We start from the raw sequence: 25672 nt of genomic DNA, 5'->3' as shown, positions 1-25672 counted from the left end.
GAAGTAGGGTAAATTAGAAAAGTTAAAAAAAACTTTCTAATGAGAACTTTTTTCACATAAAAAGCAGCATTTTACTAGTTGATCATATATATTATGATGTTTGTTTTCTTACACTTGAGGATTACTACAGCAAATTAAGGGACAGAACTGTGGCGTACATCAACGTGGACTGCTCGGTGTTTGGTGAGTTTAATAAAAATCCTGACTTTGAGGGCAAAATCTTATCTGTACATCATTTTATTGTGGAAACTATTTCAGGTTTTACAAGGTCACTCATCGCCTTAAAGGGGTTGTCTAAGACTTTTTTAAAAATTTTTCCCTCTTGAAGACCTGTCTTCAAGACAGGGAGCAAATCGTGCTAACCATAGTACAGAGGCTGGGTTGGTATTGCAGATATTGGTAGCCATATTGAATTCAATGGGAGCTGTGTCTGCTGTACCAAACCACGCAATGGGCTAAGGTCAGAGCAATCTGCTTCCTATACTCTCCATTGTGACAGTGGCATCATAAATCAACTGATTGGGGGACATCCTGCACTGTAGATTCCCAACAATCATCAATTGATAAAATCCGAAAGGTCCCAGACAATTCCTTTAATATTCAGTTGTATCTTTCACACATATAGATAGGGAATAAATGTCTTCAGAGGTAAGTCTCCTTTAAAATGTAGATTAGTGTTCACCCATCTGAAGCTCAAGAGCCTGAGTGTCTTCAGACCTCTCTCATGTGGTTCCCCTCTTGGTGGCAGTGCTGAATATAATACGGATAAAGATGGACATTAATATAGTTGTAAATGTGCATTTTATTCTCTAACACGACCCAATAGCCATCTTCCTTAGGGCTAAGGAAACACTGTCCAGCACTGCATATGATGGCCAGTGGTTTTCCCAAAACTCGTTCAAATATTGGCAACCACAGATGAGCTGTTCTTCAGCTGCATATGGTGCTTGACCGTGTGTTCTTTACCTAAGGCCAAATTCAGATGGCCATATGCAAGTTACACCCAAGAAACTTGGGTTTAATTTGCATCAGACATCACAGCGTGACACCTGTGTCCAACACCCCAACCCCCCTCACCTGTGCTGACCAATCTACACCCACTGCACATTGCATGTCCTATTGTCATTTGTAAAATCGGAAGAGAATAGGATGTGCCATTGTAGTCTGAGGTTAATGGAAGTTTCCAGAATGTGCTTGGATGTTCTGTGTCTGTCTTGTGCCTTTGTAATGTCCTTGTTTTGCTTGTAGCTTGAATCAGCATTATGTGTAGTGCAGGTTTGCAGCACCGCAAGGGTTAATTGTCTGGAAATGTAGCTGTTTGCGTGTATCATTTGTTAGTCACGAGAGAGAGAGAGAGAGAGAGAGAGAGAGATTGGTATGCAAGTGGTCAGTGAGTTATTGTATCCCAGTGTTGAGCATTGATTCTGGGAGAGAAAACACGACAAAGATAACTGGGACTGTGGACTTTGTATGTATGCCCCATGTACCTCCACTGCTGCCTGGCTTATTCTATCATTGGATTGTATTCTGTGTTTGATTTACTATGTTCAGTAAAGCGACCTACATCGACCGTTCCCTGTGTGTCCAGAAAAGTATTATTTTGTGAGGGTTCTAATTATTCTAAGGAGGAGCTGCATCAAAGGAAAGGAACGGTGGCGTTACCCGTGACAACTAAAGACTTTTAGGTAGCTTTGCCCGGTTTCCATCCTATTTTGTTTTGCCCTTGACCTTCCCCTATGGCGACGTCGACGGGTCTCGTGCTACCCGGAACTGGGCAGGGGACAATACAGCCACCGTGACAAGTGACCATCTCTATGCCTGCTGTCTGTTTGGCTGTGGGCCTGCTTTGTGGACGCTGCACCATGACTTTTTGTCACATGAACCATTGGTCTGTGTGAAAAATCATGCATGTAATGACCAGATAGGCTATGGGGCCGTGTGCGGTCCGTGAAATACATGGACCAAGAATACATCCAAGTGCCTTTAGCCTAAGAGAACATCAATAAATAAAAAGGTGATTAGCATGTGCAACAAATGTGACTTACTAATGATCTCCGAAGCGTCTCATGAGCAGCTGCACTGACTTTGGAAATCTCTTGTTTTTATCATTTCCAGCACATTTGTTGTAGTTTATTACGCGGCAAAATGATGAATAATTTTCTTCTTTCAGCTAATGCAACGTTGAAGGTCCAGGGCACTCCTCCGGCGCAAGGTGTCGTCTTTGCTGCATCTAAACAGGTAACTCTATTAACGGATGACAGAAAGGCTAATATATTAACATCTACTGTATGACATGGCTTCACCTAAACCTAAATTCATAAATCTGGTTTCCTGTTACTAGAGAGCAGTGCATTGTGTGAGCCCAGGTGGCATTTAGGCTCTGTTCATGCTTGGCAGTGCTGGCCTTAGGTTAATTGGCACCCTGTGTGGATTTTTTTTTTGGTGCCCTCCTTTCCCAGTCAAGAAAAAATGATATACATTGCAGCACGGATAGGCAGTCTGCCTGTATTCTACTTGTGTAGAAAGCAACAAGACTGCAGGATACCCATAACAGAACAGCTCGGTGAATAAATACTGTACCAGAACCAAGCTCATAACATAAATACAGTAGGAGAACTAAGCACCTGTGTTGCAGGGGAGCCAATGGGTTGAAAACAGCGCCTTGGAACATCAGAGAGGAGTAGACCGAGCCTGATGGAGAATGATTCATGTAGCTCCACAAGATTCTGCAAATCAGAGAAAGATCATCTGGGCATGCAGACCTAAGAAGGGAGATTTCCCCCAGCCTACATATGCCTGATGCTTCCCCCCCACAAGTTGGTGACTGAGGCCCATTGCAACTGCATAGGTCATGCGTGGCAAAGGCCGGCCGTGACTATGGTTCTATGTCTGGGTTTCCTGCTAAAAATTCTGGTACAGTATTTAGCACTACCTGTTGAAAATACTGAAACCCGGACATGATGGACCTAATAGGATGTATCAGTATCTATTGGGTCCGGTCAGAAAGCCAATATATCATAGCCCTTCTAGTTCTGTTATCCATTTAAACCATGACTTTAATATCAACAGAGGCCTACACAGTTAGAACTGAGCTGGTAAATCCCACGACTGGCAGCAGGATAGAGCTAACAGAGGGCGGCCATAAACATTTTGGAAGTAGCTATGGGTAAAGGGTTAAAAAAAAAGGCCAAAAAAGACAAAATTTCATATGCTGATCTTAACCCAAAGTGTTTTTGAATAAAATGCTGCAAATTTATTAAGAGGTGCGTGCTTCTTAAAATATTAGATGCATCTTTTGACTATCCATGCACAGAAGAGCAAATCTATGGCAACTATGTGCAGGCGTAGATTTGCTCCATAATTTATGCCAATTACTGGAGTAAGTTATGTTAAATATGTTGGTTTGTGGGGGCCCCGCCTGCACACTAAACCTCACCCATTTTTGAGAAGTTTTGGGGAAAGGACACAAGAGGAAAAGGTTGCAAATTTTGGTGCAAATGTGGCATGTGCCACAATTTTTGACTTTTTACGCCAGGAAGCTAACATATAATGGTCAATATATTGCTCTCCTAGACTGTGTTGTGGTGCTAGTATAGCAGTGCCATGGCCATATAGTAGTGATTAATTCATTGATCAATAATGCCAACACTATAGGAAAAATAGTGCCTGTACAGTTCATTAGTGGCATATGTATTAGAGCACTGCCACCCAACAGTGCCAATGTCCCAATTCCTTAGTATGCTTCCACAGAGTATACAAACCATATATCTGATGCATATGACATCACTAAAGGAGCTAGATTTTTTTTATTTGTAGTTTCTGATCCAGTATAGTAATGTATTTTATGTCTTCTTCAGGTGAACACCCCAAGCAGTGACCTCACAGTGTATGATAACTGGAAAAGTCACTCCAGCCGTAACAGCTCACTATATGGCGTCATCCCCAAGTGAGTCCTCTGACATTAACAATTATTTCATCATGTGATTTAGTGTGTGTTTGTGTTCCATTTGTGGACTGAAATGTTTTTAGGTTAATCGCTTCCTCTGGTTAAAGGGGTATTCCGCTTTTAACTTTATTTGCTTTATTTGCTTATATAATAGGGAATTATAATACTTTCCAATATACACATGCTTAAAATTATAATAAACTGTCAGAGAAAGTTGTCGTTTTGCTCTAAAACCCGGCATGCGGTTACATCTCAGGCAGATATGTAAATGATGAGAGTTGTGGTGTGATTAGATGAACGATCTTGTCACCTGAGACACTAAAAGTGGTTCCTTCCTTGGCCTATAAAAGGCTCTCGGAGGCTCCTTGTGTGTAGTGACCTTTTCTTCCGGTTGTGTAGAGCTTGTTGACCACTACACATGCCACTATACATGCCTCCATCAAAGAAATTTCGTCCAGTTTACAGCGACAAAGAGGAGCGCATTACTGGAATGCGATAAGCTGGATTGTTGTAGTGACAAATTGTCAACTACCTGAGCTGTCCTCACCAGGCTCTTAGGCGGTGTTTGGACCAGTGGATGTGTGAGGGCACACAAGATGGCCGGGCTCAGGACCCCCGACAGACCACCAGTAGAGAGGAGCATCTGACCAGATTGTTAGGCGGTGTTGGAACCAGTGGATGTGTGAGGGCACACAAGGTGAATGACCAGCAGTAGAGAAGATTATCTGAATGTCTGACAAGCACATGGACTGCTATAGAGTGGAACCGGATGTCTTCAGTGACTAATCCAGGTTTAGTTTGGGCACTGATGACGGCCGTGTTTGTGTCTGGAGACCAAGGAGTGAGCGTCTCAATCCTGCTGTGGAACGGTACCTTGAGCCCCACTGCTGATAATCTTGGGGGCCATCGCATACGACAGTCAGTCACCCCTAGTGATGGTACGAGGGACTATGCCAGCTCAGAGATATGTTCAGGACATCCTGCAGACACATGTAACATAGTGTGTTAGGCTGAATGAAGACAATGTCCATCTAGTTCAGCCTGTTTCAACCCCCCCTTGTTGATCCAGAGGAAGGCAAAAACCCCAATGCGTTCCTACCTGACTGTAAGACCTGGATCAACAACCCGTGTACTAGAGCCTCCATGCCTGCCTTTATACCATCTTGTATCCAAGCTAGAGGTGGTACACCAGGGTACTTGAGTCTCTCCTCCAGGTGTCATTTTTACACAACGAATTCTCATTTTGCTCTGAAATTGTACAGATAGTCCCCTACTTGCGAACATTCGATTTACGAATTTCGCTAGATACGAACTATCTGTCCTGCACAGTATGATGTAATTCTATGGCATTACATCATACTGTGCAGGCACTGGACAGGCTTCTATCAAGGCTGATAGAAGCCTATCCGGTCAGATCGCAGGACACTGTGTGCTTGATGGGCACTCTGCATAGGCAGCCCTGGGGCCTTTCAGGAGGTCCCCGGCAGCCTAGCAACCACACAGCGTCTCGCGATCTCATCGTGGGACGCTGTACGGGCCCCCTGAACGTCGGGTGCAGGCTGTTTCTAACAGCAGGCACCCGGCGGCAGCAGTTCCGACGGGCCGCGCCGCTCGTCAGAACTGTTAACACTTGACATACCACAGTGAGAGCGATTTTTAAAGTGTTAACAGTTCCGACAAGCGGCGCGGCTCGTCTGAACTGCTGCCGCCGGGTGCCCGCTGTAAGAAACAGCCGGCACCCGACGTTGTATGGAGCGGGATCCACCCTCGATCCCCTCCATACAAGCATTTGTTCAGAACGGAACCTGTTCGTAAGTCGGGGACTAACTGTAATTACTTATTTATACCAATGTTACAATCACACAGAGAAAGTTTCATTCCACTCCGGCAACTCCTTCTCGGTACTTGATATTCTTTGACAAGGAGTAAACTTTCTACATGTTCACTTGATCTTATGCAGCCGATCATCTTGTTTGAACTAAAGAAACTTAAGCTCCGTGATTCAGTCATCCAGGAAATGAAGTCTTCGCTACAATTATATCAGACTCATAAAGATTATACGGCCTTGCACAAATCTGTACAAGATAAACTCTCTAAATTGGAGGATCATATTACTTCTATCAAAAAATCCGTGTTTGAATGAGACACGTGTGACATCAGACTAATGCTGTGTATACTTGGCGCTAACAGCGTAAAACACCGTACAAGAAGCCAAAATCTATTATTTTAAAGACGTCAAATACCTGCAACGAAAATGTGAGTTTGTCTTCTTCAGATCCGGATAGGTCTGATGTACAAACTGATTTTTCAGATACGGATGATTCTTCCAATTACTTTGTGGCTTCAGATAAACATAAAGCGTGTTCTTCTACAGCTCACCCAGCACACTGCCAAAAATCCATCAAAAAACGACAAAGGAGAGCTGGTAGAAAACACCGGAAGAACAACTTCTACATGCAGAAGCGAAACCACAAACATCCCATGTGAACAATGTTTCACCAGTTATCAATTTAGGGCTCAGTCAGACGAGCGTTTTTTGCTGTGCATTTACTTGCGTGAAACGTAAAACGCATGCAGCAAAAATTTGCGTGACCAAAGCGGGCATCACGGTTAAAAAAAAGCAAAAAAAAAAAAAAGCACTTGGGTGCGATCAAAATTTGCACATAAACTGCAGTGCCATCTCTATCCCCTGCTGCGACTGTGACAGCTGCAGCAGGTGATACTTTGGATGTCACATCCAGGGGTTTCACCTTGTGGTCAATAGGGCCGGCGGCAGAAGCGGCGGCCCTATTGACAACATACAGAGAAGATCGCGATCCTCTGGCACAGTTGTGACAGCAGTGGCCGAGGATTTCTTCATCCCTGCAGGATGTTCAGTGACAAGTGACAAGAAAAATTCCCCTGCTACAGCTGTGGCACAGGAGTGCGATGTTCTCCTATTGCTTTCAATGGGGCCGGCGCTTCTGCAGCACTATTGAAAGCAATGGGCTGCCGGCAAGCCCTGCAGTGATTTTTGGGGAAGAGATTTAAATATAAGCCCTTCCCTGAAAATCATCCCTAGAATGTGTAAAAAAAATAAATTAAAAAAAATATATATATACACTCACCTCTCCTCTGCTGCTTGGGCTTCCTGAACTGCTCTGAAGTTCTTTCAGCAGGCGGGGACTGAATTCAATGAACGCCTGTGGCGTGGTTTGATAGGTTGCCTGTCAGATCGTGGTATGATGTAATTCTATGGCATTACATCATGCTACAGGAGCAATCAAACCAATGCTAGTTCTTGTCTGCTCTGGAGACTAAAAAAAAAAAAAGTAAAAATAAGTTTAAAAGTAGAGATGAGCGAACGTACTCGGATAAGCACTACTCGTCCGAGTAATGTGCTTTATCCGAGTACCGCTGTACTCGTCCTGAAAGATTCGGGACGCGCTGCGGAGCGGGGAGCTGCAGGGGAGAGCCGGGAGGAACGGAGGGGAGATCTCTCTCTCCTTCTCTCCCGCCCGCTCTCCCCTGCTCCCCGCTGCGACTCACCTGTCAGCAGCGGAGCGCCCCGAATCTTTCAGGACGAGCGGAGAGATACTCGGATAAAGCACATTACTCGGACGAGTAGGGCTTATCCGAGTACGTTCGCTCATCTCTATTTAAAAGGTTTTATTAATTATGTAAAAAAATTAAAAGTAATAAAAGTAAAAAAATTGCCATATTTATAATTAATCTGAATAATAGAACAAAAATACATATTTGGTATCAATGCGACCATAAAAGTCCAATCTATTAAAGTTACTTACCTCGTAAGGTTAATGTTGTCAGAAAAAAATATATAAAGACCGCCAGAATTGCGTTTTTTTTGGTCACCCTATCTCCAAGAAAAAATATATAATAAAAACCGATCAAAAAGTTGTATGTATTCTAAAATGGTACCATTAGAAATTACAGGACGTCGCGCACAAAATGAGCCCTCAAGCAAACATGTCGATGGAAAAATAAAAAAGGTTATGGCTGTCAGAAGATGGGGGTAGAAAATAATTGAAAAAAAATGTATATCTTCGTACAAAAATAAAAGTAGTACAGCTAGAAAAAAACTATATGAATTTGGTATGGTAGTGATCGTGCTGACCCGTAGAATAAAGTTATCGGGTCATTTTTGTTGCAGTGTGTACACCGTAGAAAAAAGACGCACTCAGAGATGGCGGAATTTCATTTTTTTTAATTTCACTTCACTTTTTAAAGTTTTTCAGTACATTATATGGTACATTAAATAGTACCATTGCAAAAATACAACTCGTCCTGCAAAAAACATGCCCTCGGACAGTGACATCTGCTACATTAAAAATAGCTTTATCCAAATTGCTCCAGGAAGGTGTTTCCTCAGGGATAATAGAACAAAAACTATATGATTATTATTAGTTGGTGGACTCTCCAGTCTGCCCTATAGTCCATGCATTACCCCAAATTCCTGAAAACTTCTTTCCTCATCCATTACGCCGCAGTATATGGCATCATATCTACTACAACCATGGGTATTCAGAACTCCTAGCTACATTAAAGATACCAAGAGCCTATTACAGGTTGTAGGTAACTAGGAATGTTTCCTCTCTTTCTACAGTTATTCCCCTACATGGAGCCATAAATGCCATCACATATCATCTGGATGCTTATAGCAACTATTCAGATATTGTATAACAGTAGTTGTTAGTTGTTACATCTTTTTTACTTTCTCATAATTTTTTAATGTTTGACAAAAAATGTTCTCCTTCAGGTCTGTGGCTGCCCCATTGGCTCCTCCTTCTCCCTTCGCTCGCTAATCTCTATATGTCTCCCCTTGCCTCGCTAATCTCTATATGTGGGAGAAGTCTTGCTAATATGCCTCCCAAAGCCTGTTTCTGCAAAATATCCGTTGGCATGGGTGATATCTAGACTCCTCCTCCTCATCAGGCAGGATTGCCCCATAATATTGTTTTCTATTTCAATAATACTAGTGTGCATCTTTCTCTATGGACCCTTCTTGATCAAACATTGATGACCCCATCTTATTAAATTCATCCTGTCGCTGCCACCAAGAGAATGAATAGTTATAGGTGGCATGGGGTAGGTAAATGAAAGTGCAACACTACGCAGTTCCTAAGAAAAAACGATCCTCATACTGCAGTATAACACAGAGTAATTGAATATTGTCATTAGAACATCCTCTGTATTTTACTATACAGTCTTGCTGATATTACTTACATTTATATCGTTTGGTACAGTATTGGAACACTGGGAACTGGCAGTGATTACGCCCCCTTTCTGCACTACTTGGGGATTACATGCATGGATATTTCACACACCTATGACACGGTAAATATGCATGTTAAACCAAAGACAATTGTAAAATAAAATATTCTGCTTTTATGCACACTCAGCAATGTACTTTGTATGGACAGGTAAGAAGGGGAATGGTACAAGAATATAACTTTTATAATAACCCCTACTGTATCTAAGAGCATAATTACTATAATACTGCTCCTATGTACAAGTATATAACTACTATAATACTGCTCCTATGTACAAGTATATAACTACTATAATACTGCCCCCTATGCACAAGAATATAACTACTATAATACTGCCCCCATGTACAAGAATATAACTACTATAATACTGCCCCTATGTACAAGACTATAACTACTATAATACTGCTCCTATGTACAAGAATATAACTACTACAATACTGCCCTCTGTGTAGAAGAATATAACTACTATAATACTGCTCCTATGTACAATAATATAACTACTATAATACTGCCCCCTGTGTACAAGAATATAACTACTATAATACTACCCCCTATGTACAAGAATATAACTGCTATAATACTGCTGCCTCTATGTACAAGAATATAACTACTATAATACTGCCCCCTATGTACAAGAATATAACTTTTATAATAACCCCTCCTGTATGTAAGAACATAATTACTATAATACTGCTCCTATGTACAAGTATATAACTATTATAATACTGCCCCCTATGTACAAGAATATAACTTCTATAATACTGCTCCTATGTACAAGTATATAACTACTATAATACTGCCCCCTATGTACAAGAATATAACTACTATAATACTGCCCCCCATGTACAAGAATATAACTACTATAATACTGCCCTCTGTGTACAAGAATATAACTACTATAATACTGCCCTCTGTGTATAAGAATATAACTACTATAATACTGCCCCCTATGTACAAGAATATAACTACTATAATACTGCCCCCTATGTACAAGAATATAACTACTGTAATACTGCCCCCTGTGTACAAGAATATAACTACTATAATACTGCTCCTATGTACAGGAATATAACTACTACAATACTGCTCCTATGTACAAGAATATAACTTTTATAATAACCCCTCCTGTATGTAAGAACATAATTACTATAATACTGCTCCTATGTACAAGTATATAACTATTATAATACTGCCCCCTATGTACAAGAATATAACTTCTATAATACTGCTCCTATGTACAAGTATGTAACTACTATAATACTGCCCCCTATGTACAAGAATATAACTACTATAATACTGCCCCCCATGTACAAGAATATAACTACTATAATACTGCCCTCTGTGTACAAGAATATAACTACTATAATACTGCCCTCTGTGTATAAGACTATAACTACTATAATACTGCCCCCTATGTACAAGAATATAACTACTATAATACTGCCCCCTATGTACAAGAATATAACTACTGTAATACTGCCCCCTGTGTACAAGAATATAACTACTATAATACTGCTCCCCATGTACAGGAATATAACTACTATGATACTGCCTCATATGTACAAGAATATAACTACTATAATACTGCCCTCTGTGTATAAGACTATAACTACTATAATACTGCCCCCTATGTACAAGAATATAACTACTATAATACTGCCCCCTATGTACAAGAATATAACTACTGTAATACTGCCCCCTGTGTACAAGAATATAACTACTATAATACTGCTCCCCATGTACAGGAATATAACTACTATGATACTGCCTCATATGTACAAGAATATAACTACTATAATACTGCCTCCTATGTACAAGAATATAACTTCTATAATACTGCTCCCCATGTACAGGAATATAACTACTATAATACTGCCCCTATGTACAAGACTATAACTACTATAATACTGCTCCAATGTACAAGAATATAACTACTATAATACTGGCCCCTATGTACAAGAATATAACTACTATAATACTGCTCCAATATGTACAAGAATATAACTACTATAATACTGGCCCAATATGTACAAGAATATAACTTCTATAATACTGCTCCCCATGTACAAGAATATAACTACTATAATACTGCCTCCTATGTACAAGAATATAACTACTATAATACTGCTCCCATTGTACAGGAATATAACTACTATGATACTGCCTCATATGTACAAGAATATAACTACGATAATACTGCCTCCTATGTACTAGAATATAACTACTATAATACTGCTCCCCATGTACAGGAATATAACTACTATAATACTGCTCCAATGTACAAGAATATAACTACTATAATACTGGCCCCTATGTACAAGAATACAACTACTATAATACTGCTCCCCATGTACAGGAATATAACTACTATAATACTGCTCCTATGTACAAGAATATAACTACTATAATAGTGCCCCCATATGTACAAGAATATAACTACTATAATACTGCTCCCCATGTACAGGAATATAACTACTATAATACTGCTCCCTATGTACAAGAATATAACTACTATAATACTGCTCCCCATGTACAGGAATATAACTTCTATGATACTGCTCCAATGTACAAGAATATAACTACTATAATACTGCTCCCCATGTACAGGAATATAACTACTATGACACTGCTCATATGTACAACAATATAACTACTATAATACTGCCTCCTATGTACAAGAATATAACTAAAATAATACTGTCCCTATGTACAAGAATATAACTACTATAATACTGCTCCCCATGTACAGGAATATAACCACTATAATACTGCTCCCCATGTACAGGAATATAACTACTATAATACTGCCCCCTATGTACAGGAATATAACTACTATAATACTGCTCCTATGTACAAGAATATAACTACTATAATACTGCTCCTATGTACAAGAATATAACTACTATAATACTGCTCCCCATGTACAGGAATATAACTATTATAATACTGCTCCCTATGTACAAGAATATAACTACTATAATACTGCCCCCTATGTACAAGAATACAACTACTATAATACTGCCCCCTATGTACAGGAATATAACTACTATAATACTGCTCCTATGTACAAGAATATAACTACTATAATACTGCTCCTATGTACAAGAATATAACTACTATAATACTGCTCCCCATGTACAGGAATATAACTACTATAATACTGCTCCCTATGTACAAGAATATAACTACTATAATACTGCCCCCTATGTACAAGAATACAACTACTATAATACTGCCCCCTATGTACAAGAATATAACTACTATATTACTGCCCCCTATGTACAAGAATATAACTACTATAATACTGCTCCTATGTACAAGAATATAACTACTATAATACTGCCTCCTATGTACAAGAATATAACTACTATAATACTGCTCCTATGTACAAGAATATAACTACTATAATACTGCCCCCTATGTGCAAGAATATAACTACTATAATACTGCCCACCTTTGTAAAAGTGTATAACTACTATAATATTATCAGCTGCTGGGAATAGTATCCAGATGACTTAATTCTATCTTTCTTCTTTATCATCTACAGCGGGTGACGTCGGCCCGTATATATCCTGCCTACCATACAGCCTTTGACACTTTTGATTATGCATCTAGATATATCGATCCAGGTAAATGTATAACAATGTAACTATGGCTAGCTGCACAGACCTGAACCGGTGTTTGAAAATATTTTTTTGTAGTTCAGACTGCTCCTTTTTGGGGTATTCCCATCCACAGGGTATGCCTTAAGTGTCTGAAAGATGCTAGTCCCACCTCTTAACCTACACTTACAGTATGACCCCCTGATCTTCCTGGTAAGTTGGCCACTGTCCATTGCATTCTGGGTGGAAAGGAATGGATAGGTGGCCACCCAGAGGTGAAACATCAAGTCTGTGCTGAAAGCGGGATCTTCACAGGAGCTGCTCCCCTATTTCCTTGGCGGAAGAAGAGACAGCTCCTTAAGAGTCACATATGATGAGACAGGCAACGTTATCATAGATTCACAGGCACAGCGTTCTTTCTCACAGAGAGCCTGCGGCTTCAAGTGCTAATAGGTCAGGAAAAAGGGATTTAAAAGAAAGAAAGACCGTTTTAGAATATGTTAAAGAAGCTTTTTTATCAAGAAGTTTCATGAGTTCTCCATTAGGGCTCCTGCACACTGGCGAGAGCGATAATCGGGATGTGATTGATGCCCCAATATCGCTCTCGCGATCCTTCTTGAATCCCTGGATCCGAGGCGTTTCCGCAGGGAAACAGCCTCCCATCCCAGCAGGGCTGAAGGAATCTCCTGCCTTGGCTGTCACAGTCGCGGCTGAAGATAGTGATCTTTCCCCATTCATTTCAATGGGAGGTTCTCGCCGTCCTCTGCCACTAGGGACTCCCTGTGGCGAGGATTTTTAGGGGGTCGTAAAATATAACCCCCCCCCCCCCCCTCCGACAATAATACATGACTTGAAAATAAATATATATATTAATACATCACCTAGGAAGCGCTGTAATCTCTGGCGCGTCTTCTTGCTGGTTGCGGCACTCTTGTTCTCCTTGTCTTCCAGCCGGGGATTTAAAAATCCCCACCTGCTGAAAGCGCTGCCTCTGATTGGCTGAGCACTGTGAACAATCAGAGGCAGCGCTCATTCAATGAACAACAGCTGTGCGCTGCCTCTGATTGGACACCGCGCTCAGCCAATCAGAGGCAGCGCTTTCAGGGGGCGTGAGTTTTTAAGTTCCCAGGCGTAAGATAAGAGTGCAGCTATCTGCAAAAAGTTGCGCCGAGGTGGGGGTGGGGGGGGGCAGAGGACAGAGGACCGTGAGCATCTTTCATTCATTTCAATGGGTCCGGCGCAGCTGCCGCTGGCCCCATTGAAATGAATGGGCAAGATCGCAAAAAGAATGGACATTCCGCGATTATGTTTTAACGCTGTATCGGAAGCGTTAAAACGTCGCATATGTGCATGGAGCCATTTGAAGTCATTAGCTTCATTACTTTGCGATTTCTCGCAGCGCTAGGAAATCGTGCGATTCTCTCGCCAGAGTGAAGCCACCCTTAAGATCACAGGACATAAACTGCATCCAGGTCAATGCTCCGTAACACTTCTTACCATATGTGTGATTCTTACTTGTAGGTTTTACCAGCCATCAGATTGTGGCGCGCACTGCTGGAAACGTCTTACTGCGACTATCGGACAGTCTCATCCTGCCACTAGGGGCAGTAGACTACGGAGAAACATTAGATGGGTATTATAAGGAAGCGGAAAGATTCCAGCCTAACCTCAGCAAGAATAACATCTCTCTAGGTAATAGTAATAGTCCTCATCACATTATAGCTTCAGTATGTGCCAGCAGAAAAGTCGTGAGATGTTTGTTTGTGTTTTTTAACCCCTAAGTGACCAAGGTTTTTGAAGTTTTTCCATTTTCGTCTTTTCCTCACCCCTTTTAAAAAAATCACAACTCCTTTATTTATCCATCGACGTCGCTGTATGAGGGCTTGCTTTTTGCGGGACGAGTTGTATTTTTCTATGGTACTATTTAATGTACCATATAATGTACTGCACAAACTGCAACAAAAATGACATAAGTGTATTCTATGGGTCAGTACGATTACGACGATACCAAGCTTATATAGGTTTTTGTTTGCTGTACTAAGTATTTTTCTTTCAAAGATATTTAATTTTGAAATATTTTGTGACACCATCTCCTTTTTCCATCGACATAGTTGTGCGAGGGCTCAATTTTTGCGGGACGTCATGTAGTTTGCATTGGTACCATTTTGGAATGCATACAGCTTTTTGATCGCTTTTTATTGCACAGGGTGACCAAAAAAGCACAATTCTGCCGTTTCTTATTTGTTTTTCTGACGAAGTTCATTGTGCGGGGTAAATAATGATTACTTTGATGGATCAGACTTTTAAGGACGCAGCGACACTAAGTATATATTTTTGGTTTATTATTTAGATTCTTTTATTACAAATATAGCAAAAGGTTGGTTTTTTTTTAACTTTTATTACTTTTTTTTCAAGAATTACTAAAGCTTTATTGTTCTTGGTTTAACTTTTTTTTTTAGTCCTCAGAGGGGACAAGAACTTGTGATGCTTTGATCGCTCCTGTAGTATGATGTATTGCCATAGCATTACATCATACTGCAATCAGGCAGGCATTCTATCAAGCCACCCACGGGGATAGCTTGATAGGCATTCTGCCATGACAGTCCTGGGGCCTTTCAGAGGGCCCCTGTCTGCCATGACACCCGCATGGCTCCCTGCGATCTCATCAAGGGGAGCTGTACGGGAACCCCAAACATTGTTCGCGGGATTTAAATGCCGCTGCCAGAATTGATCTCTCCTCATATATAGACTGTCAATACAGGCCATCAAAAGGCGTATCAGCAGTCGTTAAGGGGTTAAAGTCATGGCCTATTTTGCCCATAATGTCGCAATGATTTTGTGGGGATTTTCATCTCCCCTTTCAAAAGCCCTAACTTTCTTATTTTTCCGTTGACCTGGGCATATTTCATTGATGCCATTTTGGGGTACATATAATGTGTTGTGTAACATTTTTTTTGAGAGCAGGGAGAGAAAATACATAAATTCTACCTTTTTTTTTTTTTTACAGTGCAAGCATTAATGACATGATGCATAAATAATAGGTGTGCACACTGATAGGGATTGGAGTAACCACACAATACGCTTGTTATTTAGGGAAACACTGAATACAGCTGACAGCCCGTAATCAGCTGCAGAACACAGCATGCAGTCTGTGTAATCTACTCTCTGGTTGAAGGATGGATTTTAAGATCACCTTAAAATCATCCTACAGCCGAAGAGTGAACGATGGCAGCGTTTACATGCAAGGATTTTGGCTCATATGCCATTGTTTGAATGAATTTTGAGCGATAATCGTTGTGTGTAAATGGGGCTTTAGGGTTGTACATGACCCAACCTAAAGCCATCATCCAAAAGGGCGAAGAGCTCCTGGTTTGCAAGCTGCAGAAATCTCTCTACGGCCTCAAGCCTTTGGTAATTGTATGGAACACCAAAATGAGCAACGTTTTGTTGGCAGAGGGTTTTAAAGAGTCAAGCCGATCCATAAAATGTGCATCCGAGAGGTGGATATACATTGCTCTATATGTAGATGATGTAATTATTGCTCACCAAGAAGAGACAGATATTGAAAAGTTACGTAAAGTTCGGAACAAACATTATAATACACAGGGCCTTGGAATTCAGAGAGCAGAAGATGGGACCTTTCACCTTTCTTCTCAACCAGAGTGCTAAAATCACCACATTCCTGAACCAGTTTGGGATGCCAGAAGCCAAAGGAGCATCAACACTAATGGATCCATCTTATTTGAAGTTGGATGGAAAAGATGACCTGCTACCTAGAAATGAGTAACAGACAAGCAATGGGGGCACTTTTATATATAGCAACCACTATTCAACCAAATATCACAGCTACAATGAGTATTCTCTGCTGATTTGTAAGCAAGCCATGCCAAAGAGACTGAAACACAGTTAAGAGGGTCCTTCCATATCTTAAAGGGGTTGTCCAGGGAGCGGGGATCTTTATTTAGACTTACAGTGTTGGAACCTCCACTACGGGCCCGATTCTGACACTGGGTCATGTGTATAGATTCTCTCTGTGCCCACCATATCATCAGAGTCGGCTGGCTGTTCCCCTCATCTTAATTACTAAGCCATCCCCATTTTCTGTCTCTGCACTGGCCGTGAAAAACAAGTGGTTTGGCTTAGTAATTAAGATGAAAGGAACAACCCCTCTGATGAAATAATGGGTCCACACAAAATCTATACATGACCTGGTGTCGAAACAAGGCAGGAATGGAGGTCCAGACACTGCAGGTCCAGATAAGGATTCTGGCTCCCTGGATAACTCCATTAAGGAGACCCAAGACATAGCTCTAGAGAAATCTACATTAGAAGATCTGAACATGGATGCAGGCTGGGCTGGAGATTCAAGTGATCATGCGTCAACAAGCAGTTAGGGGTATGTTCACTTCACGGTTGGAGGTCATGTTCAGAGCATCCATTCCAGAATTGCATTACAATCCATGATGAAGTAGCATTCGACACCATAATGGGAACCGAACAGATCCCTTATAATCAATGGGGTCTGCTGTGGGGCCCAGTCTTTTCTTGTCACGCCCAGGAATAATACACTTACTACACTGAAGAGCTAGTCTGTACCTACCAGTTTTCTAGAGCTTTATTGAGAATCATTATTGTTTGCCTGGTAAATGGGACAAAAACTACCGGCAACATATCAATAATGACAATCAAAATGGCCGCCACTATATGTACCACTTGACTTGTTTGTCATTGAAGATTTCAAAATGGCTGCCTGCATTATGTAAATGATTGTGTTTTGTAGAGCCGTTACAAAGGGCTATTAATCGATTCAAGGCTGCAGCTGAGTCCTTGGAAGAGGCCAAAAAAAATCTACAAGATGCAGATACGACGTAAGTGTCATATGGATGTGATGCTCTACTGCTGACATACATACAAAGCCCATTCCGTTCTATAGCAGTGAATGATTTTTAAAGGGATTGTCAAGCATTAAATTGTCAGGGTCAGTGGGTATGAATCCACTGTGCCACGCATTGGTTTGATTTTGGGCAAATCAAGAGGTGACACCTGAAGACCCGGATCTTCACCCATCAACTCCACCAGTTGGGATGTGAGCTTTGCTGCGGGGACCAAGGCTATTATCCTGGAAGCGGTCCCAGTAATGTAGCAGCTGGCACAACCAAAGACCAAGCGCGGTACCTGAGGGTGTGAACAGGCACAATCCAGGTCAGGGCAAGCCGCACAACTTCAGGATGAGGAACAAGCCAGAAGTCCGGACACACAAAATAGGTTTGGCACAGTACAACAGGCCACAGGTCGGAGCAGGCAACAGAGAGAAGCGTGGTCAGTACAACAAGGTGGAATCAGACACGTAGAATGCAATGAGGTCAGGAATAGATGGTCAGGAACCAGAAAATCAGAACACACTTGATTAATACCTTAACCCCTTCGTGACCAAGGTCTTAGATGCCTAAATGTCTGAAACAATACATTCCACTGGTTAATATTTTTTATTTGATGCCTAATTTCTTAAAGTTATTTGTGGCATGTATTTGGCTTCCTTACGGTGGCAGAACAGGGCCAGTACCTTCTAATTTAATTAAACATAATTTAATTACTTTTCATATAGAGAGAAAGGGACAATAATAATATGTAATACAAATTTTCATCATTTTTTCTAATTCAGTGCAATAAAGTTGCAAAAAATAGATTTAGGCCTCCTGCACACGAGTGTATTTGCATCGCGGAGTCTGCAGTGGGCGTCCGCCTCCGGACTCCGCAGCAAATACAGCCCATAGTGTTTAATTGCAAAACGCCATTTCATCTCCACAAGAGGAAATCTATTGCGATTTTCCGCTGGCGGAGAATAAATCGCAGCATGCTGTGATTTTGCGCAGGTTACACACGGCCGGCTTCCATTGAAGTCAATGGAGCACTGCGGAAGTATCGTGGGATACTCATCAACCCCCAGCGCCGGTGGCTACTTCGCATGGCTGGCACATCCGCAGTGTGTGTAGAAGCCGCTGGACAGGTAAGATGGGGTCGAACTCTGCTGCGGGAATCCTGCATGCGGGGTCCGACCCACCCGTGTGCAGGACACCTTATTAAAATAAATCTTCCCGCACTCCTGTATATAACAATATTGTATATGTACTCCAGTTAGCTTATCTTATGGAATACCTGTGAACAATGGTCCCCATATCTATGTTTAGGTATTTCCTGTCATTAGCTGGTAATTTGGCTTGCTCTGACCGATGTGTTCATCACAGTTGGCAGGGGAGGACTTTGCAAGGTGCATGCTGGCCCTTAAAGAACAGAAACATGCATGTGTGCGTACCCTCCAGGCTGCAAATAGAGGCAGGCAGGAACAAAACATTTGCCACGAGACGTAATTTGGCGGCCATGACCATAAAGTCTACTATAAATATCGATGGCCTAACCTTAAAGGGCTTGTATGAAGATGCACAACCCTTCCATAGTGCTGATTTTGCCACAGGAAGTTACCGCCAGCTACACATTTCTCCTGCAGTGTGTGCCACTAGGAAAATGTAGTATTACAGCATGGCCGATGCACATGAATGCAATGCCGGGATGGCAGAAAGTCTGCCAGTATCGGAGGCAAGTGTCTCTCCATTCTGAGCGAGGGTCCCAAGTGAGGAACCCGCTCTATGACGTTTGTATGCCCTAATAGGGCATGTGAATAGGGGTTGTCACAACCCCTTTAAGATAGGGCATATATGGATTATCGCCCACCAATTAGAAGGGGCTGTGCCAGTAGTTGGAGCGCTGCGCCATTCAATGGTTATGCCAGTAACATGTAAATATCTACTGGTTACTATACATAGGGTCCTTCCTACTCACTTGCTTTCTCTGTACTTCCAGGCCGCTGAAGATCCGGATGATTAATGATCAGCTCATGCTCCTGGATAGAGCGTTCATTAACCATTTTGCTTTTCCGGACAGACTGTATTTCAGGTACGATCAGACGCTGCTTTTTATGACATTTATGCAGAATCTCCAAATGTTTTCAAATTTCCAGAAATTCTACAATTCACATTTATTTATAGTTTTAAGTATTATGACGTTTGTCCTAAGAGGGGTCACCAGCAAAGGACCTTCTATGTGTAAGGGGGTAGTGCTGAAGAGCGCACCCCTTTACACAGCTGCAGCATGCAATCACTGTCTGAAGTGGCCAGTGGTCGCTCCATGTAGCTGCAGTCTGAGATGTGGCCAGGAGAAAGGGACAGGGACCCGGAGGAGAGTGTTGACCAGCGCCTGTCAATGCTACAACCTTGTGAAGCACTATGTGTGTTCCCCCTCCGCCTGCCAAGAATCATTGCTGGGAAAAGGAAGCAGAACAGACACCACATTGATACCACAGTGGTTACGTTCAAGTGTGAGTGAATCCCTGGCCGGGGTGGGGGTAAAATGGACTAACAGGACTGTAATTATGGCGCCCTAGATTAGATATGCAAAGCCTTGCGAGGGTTAATGGGTTTGTTGTGATGTGACCAGCTTAGAATGTACATTATTCTGATGGGAGATGTAGTTATATAGTATTATGATGTCATGTATATGACAAAGTCTGTGTAAGGCATGTGGCATAAGCAATGGCAAAATTACAAAATATCCCCCCCCCCACCACCACCACCACCCCCAATCCCATTACAGTGCAGAGTTTTGGCACCCAGGTTAGAAGGTTTCAGTGTTTCCAATAATCCTGGGCCAGTTCCCATAACTATGCAGAGTCCTAGTTAGTAGCAAAGGGCATAAGGCCAACCAGGGCCATCTAGCAGCCACATGGCCTGCCTCTATCATAAGTATGCACTTGGCTTTCCTTCACCTACATGCAGTTTGCTGCTCTCCGTCTTTATCTATATACCCAGCCAAACCGGAGTTGCTTGTTGTCTCCTCCAGAGCGGCTGCAGCATATGCCTGTGTGAGATCTCCTTGGTTTCTGCTTGATGTCACCATGACCTTTGACTGAGATCATCACGACTCAGAAGTCACACAAAACCTGAATAGGATCCCTAAAGCCACCTATACACCTTCATCATCCAGTCATTGTTCTTCAGCCGCCACTCTTCCTCCTGACTCCCCCACACACATGGACGGCTAGTTCAGCAAGCGTTCATGTTTCTAATCAGAAGAGCAGAGTAAGCTGCTGTCAAAGACCTCTGGCAGCGGCTTATCTCCAATGTAGACAAAGAGACTGGGTGTTGTAATTCAAGATGCCTAATCTTTATCCCCCTTCAACTTCATCTGTTGGAGAGAAACTGGCGGGCTCCTTAGGCTAACTTCCCACGGGCGACTGCAATATGAGGCCGTGGATCCCACCCCTATAACATCTTCCACCATGTGAAATCCCCGAGGATGCGAGGCGTTTTCATGGCAAAACAGCCTTGCTTCGTTTCAGGGATGCGGGGATCCTCCGGCACAGCTGTCAAAGCCGCGGCAGAGGATCGTGAAGTTTCTCCCATTGCTTTCAATGGGGCTGGCGCTGCTGCCTCCCGCCCCATTGAAAGCAATGGGTGCTGCGAGAACACGCAGAAGATAGAGCATGCTGCAATTTTATTTCCCGCAAAGAATAGGGTTCATATTTGTGTGTCTCAGAACACACAAATCTCGCGGATTTAAGCTGGCTTTACACAAGACAAGTATTCTCCAAACAGTCGCTTGGTAGATGTAAGCGACAGTTGTTCTGTGTAAACACGGCCACCAACTGGGTGACAAGGGACAATTTGTTCACTAGTCGCTTTGTTTCCGCTCACCTAAAAAAGTTGCTGGTTGATTAATTATATTGTGTAGTGTAAACAGGTAAGCGTTGTCTTTCAACAACTTTGCAGGGAGGTGTGCGCTTGTTGATCATACACTTCCTACTGCACGCTGATTGCTTCTCCCCTTTTTTGAGCATTTGCCCCTCCATTTAACACTGATTGGTTCCTAAAAACACATAAATACATGCGAGCGATCCTTGACTGAACAGTCCCTGCTGGTCTTCACAGGAACACTCGCTGCTTTGATGGAACACTTAGTGATGCGGCATTCCATAGATTCAGCAACCAATGGCTGTCAGAGAACCTCGCGCCCCCTAACTAGTTGAGTAACGATATTTTGGCCCGTGTATAAGCACCCACAAATTGGTTCCGCAATTGTGAAATTGACCAATATGTGAACAACAATCGCTCTGTGTAAAAGCGCACAAACAGTCATTTATACTCTTTAGCGACTATTTCAAGCGAGTATTCAGTCCTGTGTAAAGTCACTCTTACACATCTGATAGTCAGCCCGTCAGCGAATTCGGATGAATTTTCTCTAATTGCCTTGGGGCCTTTAATCTTTTTACCATACCTCCTAGTTAGGTTGACAATGCCTTCTGCATAAGTTGTCCGTAGATCCTCATTGACAAGCTGTTTGGTTTAGTTTACCCTGACCCCTCATGGAGACCACAATGGCGGTTGGTTGATCCTCGCGTTTTCTTGGTGGTTATATCATGGTTTGTGTTGCTGCAGGTTTACAAAACCAATTCCAACCGTTCTCTCCTGCTGGCTATCAGTGCTGCAGTCCGATAACACAGGTTTAGGTGTAGCCATGTCCAATCAGTCCTGTTGAGAAAACTGATTAACAGAAAGAGGACAAGTGCAGGCTGGATGACGTATAGAACACAAACGGTATCTGAGTAGCTAGATGTAGTGGTAGAACCTAGGATCTGTCCCTGATTTTCTCCGACTGGACCTGCCTTTATAGCAGAGCACCCGCATTGACAAGGGCAACCCTCCATCTGGAACCTGGATAGAATATTAGTCGTGCATCCAGGTTGATAGATTTTTTTTTTAGGTTTGTGAACAGACTGCTAAATGTTTCTTTTCCGCCTGTGTAGCCATGTTCTCTGGACCACCCGAAGTTCCTCAGTTGCCACATTTCCAGGTCTTGCAGATGCCTATCAGACAGCCATTGAAAGCAACCTTGGACAGCACTGGAATCTTGTTCACCACCATCTAACTATAGCCATCCAGGCTGTGGAGAACGCGGCCTCCACACTAGAGACAGCCGCCAAAATATAACATGGCAGAAGCTCAGAAACAAGTGAAGACAAACTCGGGCAAAAGGCCACCTGTGCAGGGCATCTTTATGTAAAAAAAAAGTCCCTATTTTGACTTTATTTTAGCACTCTATTAATAAAGTGATGAAATGAACTCAAGAGGGCGCTCTTCAATAAAGATGAACATGGTGTCTGTGCAATATCAGTGTCTTATTACACCGCTATACAGCTATAGGTTGCTAACTATTTTGTGATCCTGTGAAGCTCATATGTTGTCTTACTGTAACTGACGGAGATCATCAAGGAAGAAGATAGGATAAAATTCCATCCCACATTTAGCATTGTTTTTTTTCTGTGCTTTTTGCATTAACCATTTTTAACCACTAGGTGGCGCACTAATACATTGTAAATTTTCTGATGAAGTTTTCAAGAAACTCTTCTGCAGAATTTCTAATACACTGGAAGGGGTCGTCTGCAGGGCTGGTACCAGCATCCAGCAAACCTGAGCAGGTGCCGGGGGCCACAGTGCACATGGGTGAAGGAGTGGAAGAGAGTCCAGGCTGCTGGGTCAGCACAGCAATTGGGCCCCCCCTGATTTTAATTGTAAAGTCTGATTAAAATAAAAACAGTGCACACTCACTTCCTTGGTCGCTCCCTGGCAGCTGTATTTGGCACTGCTGTCCCCATTGTCTGACTTCTGGGCTTTGTGATCATGTGACACATATACGATTGCTCTGGACACTCCCCAGTCTCTGTGATGAAGGAATGCCCGCGGTGATCATGCTGCCAGAGAGCAACAGAGGAGGTGAGTATATACTGTTTTTTTTATTTTATTACAAAGTTAAAAGGGGGAAAAGATGGCATGCATATGAAGAAGGGGGCAAGAGGATCTAAAATGGGCTGGTATAAGTATCACTATATACATGAGATGTATAACTTAAACCAGCTGTATATATAATTATATACGGAAGATACCCAGGTTATACCAGCATGGTACAGATCATCATATGCAGGGAGATGTATTACATATACCAGCTGTTCATATATAATTATATACAGGAGATACCCAAGTTATACCAGCATGCTCCATATCACTATATACAGGGAAATGTATTACATATACCGGCTGTTCATATAGAATTATATACAAGAGATACCCAGGTTATACCAGCATGCTCCATATCACTATATACAGGGAAATGTATTACATATACCAGCTGTACATATATAATTATATACAGGAGATACCCAGGTTATACCAGCATGGTACAGATCATCATATGCAGGGAGATGTATTACATATACCGGCTGTTCATATAGAATTATATACAGGAGATACCCAGGTTATACCAGCATGCTCCATATCACTATATACAGGATGTATAACTTATACAAGCTGTACACATATATAAGTGGTCTTTAAAGATGCATATCGTGATCTGTATCTGTGACCTGTATATAGTATATATGAATCATGCTGATATAGCTTGGCTATCTCCAGTATATAATGATATATGTATAGCTGGTATAAGTTATACATCTCCCTGTATATAGTGGTATGTCCCATGCTGGTATAACCTGGGTATCTCCTGTATTTAATTATATATGTACAGTAGTGTATAACTTATATCAGCTATGCATATATGATTATATACAGAACATGCCTCTCCCCTCATCCACAATCAGACACCACCAGTCGGACCAATCACTCATGCACTGACAGATTACAGTTGTGGCGAATCACAACTGCCGTTTCAGTGGTAGGAGGACAGCGTGCGGGGACTGTCTGCAGCGTTGGATGGGCTGCCGCCCAGGTAACACTCCCTCCCCTCCCTCAGTGCCACCATAGCTGACCAGCCCACTAGCTTTGGGCTGCAGTGGTGAAAAAAATATATGTTGCATTGTATAACAGTATATGGCAGAGGGCCCTTGAGCCCCTCTAGCTAAAGGGCTGGGTCCCAAGTGTGACTCCTAATGGTATGCCAGTACATGTGTCCTAAACCATGCTACATAAGATGCATGGTTTAGGACACATGTACCTAGGAGGTGTCAGCCATAGTTTGTGACAGGAACCGCACACTATTGGATATACGGGTTATAACGCTGCACACAAGACGTCCAACATGAAGGGCAATGCATCGGGCCGTCTACAATGGTACAAGGGACTTTGTCATTGGACAGCTGAGCAATGGAACAACATTCTATGGTGTGATGAATCCCGCTACTTCATCTTCACATCAGTTGACCTGGGTGTGGAGGATAATGGGGAACGTCTTTTGGCTGAGTGTGTTGTGCCAACAGTTAAACATGGCGGAGGTTCTCTTATGGTCTGGGGATGTTTTCCGTGGCATGATCAGTCTGTTGGTTGTAGTGATGAGCCATGAACACGGAGGTGTACCATGGCATACTAGACAATAATGTGCTGCCGACAATGTGGTAATACTCTGGGAATGGTCGGCCATACTTCCAACAAGACAATGCGACATAACAAACCCAACGTTGTTTTACGTTGGTTTCAGGATATGGATGTTCCACGATTGGACAGATTCCCAACCTGAACATCTCTGGGATGAACTGGAACATCGGGTCAGGAAATATGAACAGCATCCATCATCTTTGAGAGAACTCACCAGACATTTGCAGGATGAATTGAGGGAAATACCAGCTAAAGTGTATCAGACGTTAGTAGAAAGTATGCCACGGAGAATATCCGATGTCATTAGGGCCAAAGGGGCCCCACTAAGTATTAACAAATGGAAATAAATACTACTTTTGTTTCCTGTTCAGGTGTCCAATTACTTTTGGTAAGAGAGTGCATAGTAAGATCTCTGTATGG

General features: G+C 42.2%; 1 protein-coding gene across 1 annotated transcript in view; it reads left to right on the top strand.

Moving 5' to 3' along the window:
• Window positions 1–22858, top strand: part of LOC136609583 (aminopeptidase NAALADL1-like) — a 37612-nt gene extending 14754 nt beyond the window's left edge. Inside the window, exons 11-19 of the mRNA XM_066589163.1 lie at window positions 120–183; window positions 2171–2238; window positions 3858–3946; window positions 9190–9280; window positions 12764–12845; window positions 14340–14510; window positions 17599–17686; window positions 19677–19769; window positions 22675–22858. Of these exons, the coding sequence (XP_066445260.1) occupies window positions 120–183; window positions 2171–2238; window positions 3858–3946; window positions 9190–9280; window positions 12764–12845; window positions 14340–14510; window positions 17599–17686; window positions 19677–19769; window positions 22675–22858 (930 nt within the window). The remainder of the gene's footprint in view (window positions 1–119; window positions 184–2170; window positions 2239–3857; window positions 3947–9189; window positions 9281–12763; window positions 12846–14339; window positions 14511–17598; window positions 17687–19676; window positions 19770–22674) is intronic.
• The last annotated feature ends 2814 nt before the right edge of the window (window positions 22859–25672 follow it).

The sequence above is a fragment of the Eleutherodactylus coqui genome, chromosome 1 (genome assembly GCF_035609145.1).
Source record: "Eleutherodactylus coqui strain aEleCoq1 chromosome 1, aEleCoq1.hap1, whole genome shotgun sequence".
Taxonomy (NCBI): Eukaryota; Metazoa; Chordata; class Amphibia; order Anura; family Eleutherodactylidae; genus Eleutherodactylus; species Eleutherodactylus coqui.
This window is presented reverse-complemented; position numbering and strand designations above follow the sequence as displayed.